Source organism: Microtus oregoni, unplaced genomic scaffold (assembly GCF_018167655.1).
Source record: "Microtus oregoni isolate MIOR12 unplaced genomic scaffold, Mior012 000074F_ref0000038, whole genome shotgun sequence".
Lineage (NCBI taxonomy): Eukaryota > Metazoa > Chordata > Mammalia > Rodentia > Cricetidae > Microtus > Microtus oregoni.
The window spans coordinates 5,781,545-5,795,685 of record NW_024544004.1 but is presented as its reverse complement, the minus strand read 5'-3'; the positions used below and the strand labels follow the sequence as shown (position 1 = coordinate 5,795,685).

Here is a 14,141-nt window from a genome sequence, read left to right as displayed (position 1 = left end):
TTGAAAAAGGATTTTGAGCATCTGAAATGGCTCAACATATAGAAAATTCCATGGAATTTCGGTAGGTTCTGCCAATGTTTGGGCATGGTTTATTCTCTGCCATGTCCCTGGCCAACAAATGCACTCAGCAGACTTCTCTGAGATTTCACTCAAACACTTCCTCACTTCTATAATGAATTCCCTGACTCAATACTGTCCCCTCCTCTTACCTGTTCACCTAGCTTTTTGTTTCCCTCTATGTAAATCTACATTTGGTGATTTACACATTTGGTTTTCCTAAACACACTGACTCTGTATTCTCTGATCTTGTTATTGTCCACTAAATTCTTCATGACAATAAATTTGATTTCCACAGTTTGACTCCTCACCTTTAGGTTAACCAGCCTCCAGTTCACATCAGTACCCGTCTTCCTACCTGGATCTAAATTTTCATCAAACTCCTGAAGATTTGAGATGCCCCCAGCAAGTGGAGGCATATGACCTCTCACTGAGCTTCTGTCTGCTCTGAGGTGACCAGGATGGTAAATAAGACAGTTCTTGCCCTCAAGATGATGAGTGACAGGCAAGAAGCAGACTTTTAAAGGATGACACTGTTGGTACTTTGATGAAGACAAGTTCATGAAGGTTCCTAGGAGGAACACATGACTACTGGAACATACCCAACAACTGCATATATGTTAGACTAGTTTGGTTCTGATATTTCCTTTAGCTCCTCAGAGTCAAACTTTTTTCACTGTTGGATATTATCAATTAATAGAATCTGAGCTAATAGGCCCTCATAGTGAGAATTTACATTAACCTAGTTTCTAGGTGCCATTTTAATGTTCATTATTGTTTGGGCCCCCAAAGTTTCAAATTTCCTGACTGTCTTTGTTTTGGTCTCTTTGTTGGCTTTTGTCTTTCTTACACAAATGTCCCAATACAGTTTGTATCTTGCTGATATTTTAACTACAATATATTGTTATTATACTGTAGCATTGTCATATACTGGTAAAACATGAGAAGGGGAATGCTTTATAATCTTCGAAAAAAAAATATCAGTCTTTTAGTGGACTTGTGCCTGTTACTATAACAAGTACTTTTTCATTGGTATAGACTACTTTATGAATTCCTGACTCATGTTGATTTCCATCACTCTGTTAAGTATTCTAAGAGAAGCACAAAGCCTTCTGTTTTGAAGGGGCTGTAGTAGAGGAGACTCTGGAATAAAGTTTCAGGGATGTGCTTTCTCATTTTTTTTTTTTGCCCTGGAGAGGAAGCCTTTACTAAGGCCAAGAGTAAATTTATGTCTTAATGATACAATTTTCAGGGAACAAAATGGAACTCCTAGAGAATTTAAGCAACTTGATCGAGGACCCTCCAACAGTTCACAACTTGAAAACACAGACCTGTAGGGTTTTGAAGCACTACTTCTACTTGGCCCACATTGGAGCTTACTGAATTCCATCTATCTCTAATAGTAAAGTCCAACAGTAGTTAAGACAGAACATTCATTGTCAAGGTCCTCCACGTGGACAACTTACTTCTGGAAACCGATAAGGACTCTCTCCTTTGCCAAAATAGCCAAGCTTCTGAGATTTCTTCCCAAGTAGATCATGGCTTTTAGACTTCCTTGTCTGTCTGTGAGTCAAATAATTTGAGCAAAAGTCCACCTAACCAGAACCCCTTTTCCTCCTCTGTATTACACTGGTCATCTGACCAAATTCTTCATTTTCTGAATGCCTCAGGTAATATCTAATCACTCTGGCCTTCCTCCATCAAGAATCATGCCAGGTTGCTGTAGCCAGAATCTCCTCTTCATTCCTGATGTTTCTTAATAAGTTTTCATTCACCATTCCCCACCCTGTTCCTTGACTATAAATGACCACTTTCCCTTATATTAATAATCAATCTTGAACTCTCTCTCCTGTCACAGAATACTATACAAATCCTATATCTATTTCAATAGTTGTGACTGAATAAGGTCTTTAACAGGTGCTATGAGTAATATTTCTTCAGCACAACAAACTACATAGCTAGGGTCCTGTCTCAGAAACAACATGCAGTTATTATTATCTGAGCCTGCTGTGGGATGATTTGCTTTGATGGAACCTTCTATAAAGGCAAATGCCTTAGAATCCAGCATGGAAAGTCTCTGGGAGAAAAGAAGCTTTGGTGACTGTAAATAGGATGCTGGTAGCAGTAACATTCTCTGTCACTCTGTGTGTGTCTCTGTCTGTCTGTCTGTCTATCTCTGGGTGGAACTTCTTGCTCTGTCTCAGTGTTTTCTTTATACTGCTCAGCCCCTTGAGTCAACTTATACCACCTGGAGACAGGCAACTGAGGAAATGTGTCTTGGTTTATGCTGAAAACCTCCAATATTTAGATTCATGTAGAACTCTTTATACAAAAGTTATCATAATATCATCCAGAATTCACCAATGAAAAATAACTCTTACCCCCTGCTTGCATTTATTGCCCAGTTCTACAAGGCAAGAATACCATTTTAGAATTAATTATAGTAACTAACTGCCGGGATGTTTTACCTCAGAGTTCTCAAACTATGGTCCCTGGACTAGGAGACAGAGCACAACTTTGGAGATCTGGTAAAAATACAGTCTTAGGTTCTACTTCAGTCATACTGACACAGAAAATCATGGTGGAATCCAGTCTACATTTCGACAAATCTAGGCTCAAGTTGGAGAGCTACTACTTTGGCATATAGAAACAGTTAAAAAGCACACACAAAGACACAGCAAGGAGTTGTCAGCAGAATGGCATCAGCAACCCTGAGAGTTTATGCAGCTACAGATTCCCAAGGACTTCCAAAGCACATTCAAACCCGAGAAACACCACTAACCCTCTCTTAGCAAGGAAGATGGTTTTGTTTGATAGTGTTAGGCAGGAAAAACCAGGTAAGTATATGACTCTTGACTGGTGGATCTGTTTTAAACCTAATTATCGATTTCTTTTATGACCTATAGAAATAAATCTTGCAAACGGATGGGTAAGAAAGTACACTGACCTATAATGATAAAAATCTCCAGTCAGTAAAATTTTCTAATAGTTCAGTTTCAAAAGAATTTTCAATTATCATTTGCCTGATTGTCCTGATCTAGGGCAATTCTGACAACACCCTTTCTTTTGAAGTGCTTGCAGACCTACTTATGTGGACAAGATTTCCCAGGGAAACACTGTCATCATGTAAATTAAGCAAGAGAGCAAAGTTAGGGAATCTCTCACCTAAATTACTGGAGAATTCCTTTTTGGGGGCAGGCTGCTTAGAACTGGAAAGACTTGAAAATAGAGCCCACTGCCTCCCTAAGAATGTCACATCAATGTCACCTCCCTGGGTGGGAACTGAAGGTTTCCTTTGGTGTGCAAAGCACCTATTAAGGCTGAAGAGGAGGAGTTCTGAGCCCAGAGAAACTACCTGGATGAATTGGAATTCCAAGCACCCAACCTCATCAACAGCTCTGCCTGCATAAGAACTTTGGGTAGAAGTTGCTGCTTGCTTAGCAATGGGATAAATTCAGTCATCTATAATGACCTCGTTCGAGTCATTAAAGACCAATACATGGCCAATCTGAGTATTGAGGATGTGGATCTAGCACCAATTATTGCCTTTTGGATCAAAGAAAAACCGCATTCTCTATTTACTCAACAGGCAGTAATCATGTTCGAAGAGCTGGCACATATAAAGAAAAAAAGCCATTTAAAAAGCAAATAGTAATAAAATCACACACCCTACAGGGGGATATGGTTATACAATGTATCCAGATATTTATCTCATTGTAGCCTTACCTTAAATGGGTAAAAAAGATGTCATTGCACCCAATACAAATGAAAGGAAGTTCAGCGACTTCTCCAAAGTACACACACACACACACACACACACACACACATGCTCTCTCTCTCTCTCTCTCTCTCTCTCTTTCTCTCTCTCTCTCTCTCTCACACACACACACACACACATGCACACACGCAAAGTTGTTAGAAGAATGTGTGAACTTGGCTTTTTTGATTCAAAAATAATTCTATTTACAAAAGCTAAATCTAAGCCCTGTTACTCAAACTGTGATCTGCTGACCAACAACATCAGTATTGCCTGAGAACTTGAAGGAGAAGCAGACTAAGCTGGACATGGAACCTCAGGCTTGTAGTCACAGCACTTTTGAGGCTAAGGTAGAATCATTGCCTAGCGTCTGAAGTAACCTGGACTAAAGCGAGAGAGCTTATCTAAACAATAAAATACCCCCAAAGAAAAAAATGAAATGCAGATTGTCAAGCCCCATTCCAGAAACCACTGAATCAGAATCTATACTTGAAACATATAGTTTAACAAGGTCCCAGGTGATGTGTGTATGCTGGTTAAAAAGTCTGAGTGCAATCAAGTAAACTTTACTCGATGTATCACATATCCATATGCAATACAACCACAAGAGCAAAACCAAAAGCCAACAACTCAAACCTTGCAAAATCAAGGGATTAAATGTCAGTTTGTTTGAGCACTGAAGTTGGTGGCTGTATAACAGAGTAGGTTTTTTTCTTGCGTGATTCAGAATTGACAAAGCTTTGGCAGTATAAGAGAGCATCAAGGAATACACAAAGCATATGTATTTCCAAAGCTAAAATATTTCATGTTTGTGTTTGAGTATGAGAGAGGCCAATATATTGAGACTTACTCCAGCCTCCCCCCCCCCCCCCCGCAAAAAAGGACATCTATAGAGTGAACAATTGACTTTGAAGATACTGGTGAGAACTGCAGAGTGTACTGCCTCCTCCATGGGGATACATTTTTTAGTGTGGAAGTTTACACCTTCCCAAACTGAACACAAATCAGAGGAGGTTGGTAAGGAGTTTAATTTTCTAAGGCTTCCTCCTCAGCCATCTGGAAGTGGAATGGATGCTTATCATCAAGGTTTGTCAGAGATGAAAAATGAAGCCACCTAAAGAAATCATAGAAAGAAAATCTCTTTGACCTAAATAAATCAAGAGGGAAGAAGAAAACATTGTCTATCCTCTATGTCAACAATTGCCAAAAATTTAATTATTAAATACTTGATTCACACGACACATTTTGCTAGCATCTAGGAGATATTTATCAGCATCCTAGAGAAAGTATCATGAAAATACAGAAAATTACGTAATGCTTTCTACTTAGCATTAATGAAATATGGATGCCAGTGCAAGTCAAGCAGATTTAAGGACAAGAAGGAGCCATGAATCTGAGAAAGCCTTATAAGTAGAAGGTATGAGAAATGGATTTTAAAGGGAGAAGGGTTGATGTGGGAGTGATTTCTTATTAATAAAGAAACTGCCTAGACCCATTTGATAGGCCAACCCTTAGGTAGGCGGAGTAAACAGAACGGAATGCTGGGAGAAAGAAGCTGAGTCAGGGAGTCGCCATGATTCTCCCACTCCAGACAGACGCAGGTTAAGATCATTCCTGGTAAGCCAGCTCGTGGGCTACACAGATTAATAGAAATGGGTTAGATCAATATGTAAAAGCTAGCCAATATGAAACTGAAACTAATGGGTCAGGCAGTGTTTAAAAGAATACAGTTTCCGTGTAATTATTTCGGGTAAAGCTAGCCGGGTGGCGGGACACAGCCTCGCCGCTCCGTAATTCAACAAAGGGTAATTCTAGGGAGAACCATAATAAATGTATTAAGATGTTAGATATTAGCTGGAGCACTACAGACATTTGAGCTCATAATGAGTGTGGCTGGACATGAGCCATTTAGATGTGGCACTTTAGCAACTAAAGCCACATTATCTGGTTGTGCTAAGCCCTGTTTGGAATCATCTATTCAGAATCTGGTAGTTCTTGGAAAACTGGAGAATTAACAGATATGCTGTCTGAAGACTTTAAGCTTCATGAAGATGAGGTCACAGTCATTTAGTTGAGTGAAAGGATGGATATCATCTAGGAACAGGGCCCTAAGTTCCTAAATGCGTAACTCTGGCTAGATATAAGACCTCAGGACAGATGCTCTTGTGGTCCTAGCCATGTTCTCTCAGCTTACACTTATCTCTACATGTCAAAGTCAATTAGTGCAATCACCTGTGGTGCTTTATTGAGATTTTAAAATAATTAGAAGTGGGGAAAAACTCTACGTGTAGAATTGCCTATAATTTATTATTCCTGTATGTAGGTATATCAATTGGAACTGGAGGATAAAGAGCCAGCTTTTCACACACTATTTTCCAATGTCTCTCTGAGTTGGCTAATGAGAATTTGATTGGGGTGCCCACAGTGGACACTTGTTTGATAATGTCCTTCTGGCTGGCTTCCTCTTACTCCTTATATTTTCTTCTTACTCTCCTATTGACATTTTCTAATTGCAGTTCCCATGATAAGTAGCTTTAAACTAAAATAAATTCTCATCTTGACTATACTTAGAACTCACGATTTAAATCTAAAGTGGAAGACTGAATAATTAAATTTTGTTTTGTTTTATTTTGAGACAGGTTCTCTATATGGTCCTGGATATCCTGGAATTCACTATGTAGATCAGGCTACCCTTGAATTCACAGAGACGCACCTGCCTCTCCCTCTGCCTCGGAGAGAATGAACAGTTGGGTTTTTAAAGATACCAAAAACAACCTTTGCTAGAGAGTTTCTGAGAGAACACTAATACACAAATTAGCTTCTCTAGTCCCTCGTTGCCCCATTTTGTTCAAAATATGAATTGTGAACTCAAAGACACAACATGTATGATATATCATTCAGGGCATCTCACATGAAGTAACAACTGGGGTTGATTTTCCTTTTGTTTTGTTTTGTTTTAAAGGTTAGGGAATTACTCACCTCCCCTGCTGGTCATTAAATCACTCTGGCAGGATACCTCCGTAGTTCTCTGTCCTTCCGGGTATGTAGCAGAGACACAGGCAGTGCTGCAGACAGGCCTGCTGGCTGAGATATACTACCAAGCCGGTGACATCAAAGGTCTACTTTAAGCCTATCTCACTTCTCAGTCAGGGCCCATACTGAGCCCCCAAATCAGGTTCCAGATGGCACATCCCACCAAGTCAAAGTTTATCGCCTCAGATTTCCCTAGCTTCTGTTCCAAGGAATGCTGCAACCTCAAGAGGAAAATAAACTGTTTTACTTAACTCCCTTCTTTTTTATCATAAGGGCTTGGCAGTTAAATGCTTAAAATTTCTGTGAAGTCTGTCTTGTGAATTCTTAAAGGTTCAGTTTGGGAAGTTATTGAAGAAATATCTATCCTTCCTTGTGGAATCTACTAAGATCCTAGGAGTGATTTAAAACTTAGGTTTTTCTCTTAGGGATTTATATTGAAATGTCAATTTAGGTTCATATAATAACCAAAATTGGTTCAAAATGCTTACCTGCATGAGGAGAGCAAATGATTGTTCTTAAAAATCTCTGTTGGTTTCTTGAGACAGGGTCTTATATACACTGGACTGGCCTCCAACTAACTCACCACAATGTTGAGAAGGACCTTGAATTCTTTAACCTCCAGCCTTAACCTCCCTAGTATTAGAATTACAGGCATGCACCACCTTGTCTTGTAATGATCCTCAAATTGAAATGAGAAAAGCAGGGTGGGCACTTGAGATACTAACTATTCAAATGCAGTTTACTTAAAAGTCAGATAACACAGAGTGACTCTGTACTCAGGCTATTTGAGTATACTTCCCATGAAATGAGAATCCAATGTCTTCAGTCTCTTAATTTTTCCTAGTGCAAAAATAGCATGTACAAGGCAATTCACTGACTGGACAAATGCAAAAATGCTGCTCTTTCAGGCTTGACTTAATGATTTTTCATAGAATGTCTTCCACCTGGATAACTCATAGAAGGAACTGTACTACCCAGATTGTCACAGGACCTATCACCAAACAAGACACCTAGAGATGCTAAGAGCAGATCCCTGAATCTGTCTGTTGAGATGACCTTTACAGTGCTTTCCAAACTCTAGGTTCTTTGATTGGATGTTTCTTGGATGAAGCTCTGCTTTTGTAGTTTTTGCAGAACAGCTGGAACAGGCAGCAAAGTGCTGCCTGCTTGTCTTCTCAACAGATTTGCCCTCACAGTGGGGTCTTACAGACAGTCGGAAAAATCCTGTTCTAAGTGGGCAAGTGCCATAGACTGAAGCTTCAGGCACACTGATAATGGGCATATTACTATCTGCCAAGTCTCAAAGGCTGGTATCAAGTCCACAGATTTGCCTTTCAAGAAGTTAGATTATATTCAGTTTCTCGGTTCCTCTCCAGCTGGTATAATTTATAAGGGATAAAGTTATGGGAGAGAGCAGGATAACATCTTAGGAAGACTACACTGGAAAATAGGGTGTCTCCCCAATCGTCCAAGAGCACCAATTCACACGTCAGAGCATTGATCCCCAATCTTCAGCAAGACATTTGTGTATGAACTTCTCTTTGATATTTTTCCCATTAATCAGTATAGTTGAAAAAAAGGTCCCAATAAATACAAACATATGAAGAGAAGGAATTTTCTAACCTTACACAATTGTCATTTGGAGCCAGATAATATTTTGTTTGGAGGGTTATTACACGGTGCATTTTAGAATTCTAAGCACTGTCTCTAGCCTCTACCCACCCATTATCAATGGCACAATGTTTTCGCCATCATTATGACAACAACAACAACAATAATAATAACAAATAATAATAATAATAATAATAATAATAACAAATAATATCACTATATTTTGCTGTCCCCTGGTGGAGGCACAGTTATCTCCAGTTGAGAAATATTGTTTCATGAGTTATTTCAATAGTACTGACATCATGAAATGACTCCAATGCCAAACTTTTAGAATACTATGTAGAAACTTTACATGTAAATAATCAGATGGTATTTTAAGCACAATGGACCCCACACAGTTCCTAGCAATATTTTGTTTTGTCTTGTTGAAAACATTTTTAAGTGTAAAAACTATTTAGCCAAAATATAGATTATAATTTCTTCTGGTAATTTCCATAAGCTGGAATCTTTATCTAGCTACCAGAGGATTTATTACCTTAAGATAGTAAATGTGTTGCCCTTCTCAGAATGCTGGAATCAAATACCTCTAAGTTAAATTCTATTAATCTTGTTTGTAATTTAATTCTATCAAATGTACTTAAACACAAAGAGCTTAAATGAAATGGAAACTCAATATTTGAACCAAATGAGATTCCCTAGTAAATGATAAACCACATTCTTAGTGAGAATATGTCTGTTCTCTGGTATGGAATTAAATATCCTGTGGGGTTTCTTTGAGGATGTGGGCATAATATATAATAGAAAGGAAATTCCCCTAATCAATTTGAAAGCCAAAATATGTTTTGATATGGCTGCAGAGGTTATTAATGAAGAAAGCTTGCTGTTTTTTTTTTGAGAACTGCCTATAAAGTTATAAAAATTGAAACATCGTTTTGAAGTTACATTTCAAGGTAGCCTCTATGAATTTTTCTTTACCTATTGCATAAATGCTTTAGTAAGCAAGGAGGGGTCTATTCACCAATCAAGTATCTGCTAGGGACTGTGGGTGACCAAAGATAGAATGTGCCTGGACCCTGCCAGAGAACAAGCACTTTATCAGGAAAACAACCATGTTTATCTTTCATGTTTTAATACATTGATAATTAAAAATGTTTTATTTTGGGTATTTGGAATATATCTATCTATCTACCAGAGAAAAATAGCCAAGAAAATAACCTTATTATCCAATTAGAGCAATAGTAGAAGAGGGGATATAAATAAGACTTTGGTCAAATATATTTCATTGGGATAATTCTAAAATGTTCATTTAAAAAAATCATTGAAGTTGTTTATCATACTAAAGACAGTTTAATGGAAGGCAATCTCAGGAAAAGAACACTAGGATATAAGTTCAAATCTGTGTTCCAGTTTTATCCTTGTATTTTTTTCATGGATAAGTCAGTTAACTTTTAAAGAGTACCCTGTCTGTACCCTGTAATGTGGTAGAGTCCCTATCTCAATATCCCTACACATAGGATATGCTTACAACTTGTAAGCAGGGAAAGGATGGCAAGAACATCTTGAGGACTCAGCTATACTAATTCTTCTTTCTACATGGATGATTTCAGGATAAATCCCATATTTTTGGCTATAACCTGGATTAGTTTACAATAGGGTGTTCTAAAATTTCTTCTTATATAATCATGAAAATATTTATCCATAAAGTCCGTGAAGTCTTACTTTTAAACCAGCTGATAAGAACATTGTTGTTTTTCTGTTAAAAGGATAAGGAGCCAAATGTAATTGTGTAGTAAAATAAAGACTTTTTAAAATCAATGTTTATTTGAGGGCGTTCAAAAATGAACTGCTAAGGCATCCTTAACATCGCTGGACTCTATCCACTTCTGCCTAAACTCATAACCTTGAGTTATAAGGCTTGTCTTGCAGCCTTCAGAGGAAACTATTGCTGGGGAAAGGCACCTCCTACACAATATGGAGTCAAATTCTTTACTAAAGTGTCAGAGAAACATAATCATATCATTTACACGAGTTTGAGAAAGCACCTCTGAACCAAGATTAATGTGATTTTCAAACAGACTTTTCCCTGTTATTCTCTCAATTACATTTTTAAAAGTCAACCTTTTTTGTCATGCCAACCTCCACTATGTTTTTTTCTTCTTACCTTTTCTCTCTCTTTTTGTTCAGCAAGTAGGTGTCCTAATACATGATGAACAATATCCTTTGTTGAATAGAATTATGCAGAGAGAAACATTATGCTTGAAGTGCCTTATGCATACCCTACAAGTTGCTTCCTGCAGTTTGGCAGTACCCAGAAAAGTCAAGCCCTGCTCAAGCTCTGCCCACTCATTTAACTTCAAAAGAGATGCTCTAAAATGCACAGGGGCTATTAGGGGTAGTGTACAATGTTAAATGTCTGTGGGGCTGTCCTGGATGCTAATAACAAAGTATGGGAATTACATTAGCAGTGACAGTGACAGTAACACTTTCACTCCCAATACCTCTTGGAAAGGACAAGTCATCATGTCTCTAAGTGGAAAAGAAAGGGTGGGGGGAGTGCTTACTCCCACACTTTACATTGCCATGACTACTGAAGAGCCATTTTCCTATCCCCCTGCTCTAGACCTACCAAAAATAGGGTTTGAGTTGAGTGTATAAAGAATGAAATGTATATCCAATTTAAAATCAAAGGCAATTCCCTATGTTTCATAAGTATGCATTGTTATAAGCTGTACGAACTGATTTGACTAGAGAGCCATCATCTGGAAATGAGTTTGTGACCACTGTTTGGCTTTGCTTTGTTACCCATATACCTAAACCATGAAGAAGCATCCCATTTTTTAGAAACTGTGCAATGATTTCAAGGCTGTTCTGTGACATGCAGGCAAAGCCAGACTGTTTCTCAACAATCCAGTCTTCTTATTATATGTTTTTGTTTGTTTGTTTTGAACCAATCAAAAGCAAACAGAAAGAATATAATTGCAAAATATCTGATATGTCTGTTGATGATGTCTCATTAACCTTGACAGTGAATGTAACTGGTGGCTGTCTGTCACAGTGGCATGGTAGTTTGTTAGAGAGGGAGAAAAAAACCAATGGAAACCTCTTGGTGGAGGGATTCAAGGAGAAACATAACTTGGTTCCTCTACAAAAAAAAAAAAAGATGAAGCATTTCCAACTGGCCAGATTTGCTACATTCTAGTTTCCTTAAGCTTGAGATAGCTCTACTCACACATTCTTGAGAAGATATTCATAACAGTATTTATGTATATCACAATATATGCTCTGAAGTATTGAGAAGAAGAAAGCCCACTTTGATGTTGAAAAACAACCTCAGAGAAAAAGCAAACATCTCAGCAATAACTGAATATGTGCGGTGATTCGTGTGTCATTAGAAATACCACAGGCCACTCGATGTGAGAATGTTCTAATTCCAGTCTGTCCCCAGCCAGAGTGCCCGCTTTACTAATTGCTGCTGGGTAGTGTGTCAACAAACAGAGAGGGAAATTATAGAGGAAAATGAGGTTGTCTCTAGGGACACATGGTTACCTGGAGAGGAAGAGACAGAGTAAAGATTTCCCCAGGCTCACTAGCAGACTCCCGTTGGCAGAAGGAGAAATCTAACCTTCCACTATTCCCAGAGACCCCACAGGAAACCAGCACTTTCCACCATTCTTCTGGCATCTCAGCTGGGACTGGTTCCTGTCTGCCCTCCCCAGAGCAGAAGCTGAAGTAAACAAACCTCACAGTCTCCACCTAGATTCAGATAGAACAGCCTCACTTTTATTTTATTTGAATTGGTTTTCACTCATGGTCTCTCCACTTTCCCATTTCTAGTCATCACTCCTCAGCTTTCCTTAGGAACTTCTTGAAAGTTATCACCATTAGCCTCACTTTTCACATCCAATTCCCACCTCAGACGGATGGCACAAGCAGTTTCTGTTCTGTGTTTCTGTGATGTTCTCAGGGCCACATCCTGGCTCCTCATCTCCGGCCTCTGGATCTGGCCCTCACCCACGCGTTCAAATAAACCCCAATAAAAGTGTATCAACCTGTTCTCTCTTTTCCCAAAGAAGTTGCATTTAAGTGTATTGAAAATACTATGAAAGATGAAATAACTGAATTGCGAGCACCGTTTTCCTTCTCTCAAACCCAGACATGGCTACCTTGCTCCGGGAGGAGTGGGCTGGCGGCTGCCAGGTCGTCATTAGGGACTGCACTTTTGGTTGAGTGTGGGTGGGTGTTATTTTCCTTACCATGCCAACTCACATTCCTCTGTTCCTTACTTTCAAGCTATAGTAACCTTTCCCAAAACACTTTGGCTGGAGGGACTAGAGGAAGGGAGGTGAAAAATGAGAATAGGGGAATGGTGTCTCTAAACCTCACCTTCCCCCTCCTACATAGTATTTTCTTCTCAAGTAGCGGGACTTTCTTGAATGTATTCTCTTGTTCCGCTTCTTCGCCCAGTTATCCCAAAGTCTCCCTGCCCCCAAGCCCATTGCGACCAAAACAAGCGCACTGACTAAAGCACTGTGGCCGCCGCCGCCCCAACTGTTGCAGCAGCTGCGGGGTGACAGCAGAGGCAGTAAGGGCAGGGCCCGGCTGGGACCCGGACCGGACGCTCCATGCCTTGGAGTCTGAGAGACTCCGGGCTGCTGCCTAAGGACGCACAGTCTAGGGGAGCCCCTGCGGCAACCACCGCTTGGGATAGCAGACGCTGTTTTCTCAGCCAGGACTCCGCGCGGAGCCAGCCCGGCAGCCGCCGCAGTCGCCCCGTCAGGGGCTGCCCGCACCCGCCCTGCTCTCACCTTTAAGATCAGGTCCGTGTGATGCTGGTCCAGCATGTTAGCTTTTTGGAAGGAGGTGACGATGACCCGGCCGTAGCGCCCAGGGGTCTGCAGGTCCGAGTAGAGCCGGTGCTTGGAGCGGTTGACCAGGAAGAGGCTGTTGACTAGGTTGCGCTCGATCTTGGCTAGGCTGTGCTGGGGCGCCAGCAGGTGCTCCACGCTCTCTTCGACCTGGTAGCGGCTAAAGCTGGCGCCGAGCAGGATGGAGATGAGCACGGGCGCCGAAGCGAAGAAGACCGGGTGACTGGCAATGAAGTGGCCAAGCCGGGAGAAACACGTCCTCAAGCCCCGGTGCAGAACCTGCCGCAGCATCCTAGAGCAGAGCGGGCGCGGGAGGAGGGCGAGGCGCACGCTCGGCGCGGGCTAGGGCGACGGCGGCGGCGGCGGCGGCGGCGGCGGCGGTGGTGGTGGTGGTGGCGCCCGCGGCGGCGGCGACGGCGGCGGAGACAAGACCCTGAGCTTTCCTGGAGCCGCGGCACCACCATGGGGGAGTCCCGCGCCGCGCCTCGGGAGGGTCCCCTGGGGCTGGAGACACGCCCTCCTGCCCGCAGCCGCGCCTGCCCGGAGAGCCCCCCAGCTTGGCGGTCTCTGCGCTGCTCCCACTCCGCCCTACCCTGGGCCCCCTCCCCACCCCGTGCCGCCTCCCTGCCCGGGGGGCGAAGCGAGCACTGCAGCGTCCGTGATCAGCGCGGGCGGGGCTGGGAGCGGCCCCCGCGGCATGTCATGACCCCACTCACCCGATCCCGGAAGCCAATGACGGGATGGCGCGGGGAGCGGCGGCAGTGGTGGCGCTAGCGCCTGGAGACTCTGTGCGCCAGCCTGGAACACGAGGACGGAGA

General features: G+C 41.5%; 1 protein-coding gene across 1 annotated transcript in view; it reads right to left on the bottom strand.

The window, feature by feature from the left end:
* The window catches only part of LOC121441347 (patched domain-containing protein 1-like), a 48,859-nt gene extending 35,179 nt beyond the window's left edge, over positions 1-13,680 (bottom strand). The window contains 1 exon segment of the mRNA XM_041642478.1: positions 13,264-13,680. Coding sequence (XP_041498412.1) covers positions 13,264-13,614 — 351 coding nt within the window. The 5' untranslated portion in view covers positions 13,615-13,680.
* Between the last annotated feature and the right edge of the window lie 461 nt (positions 13,681-14,141).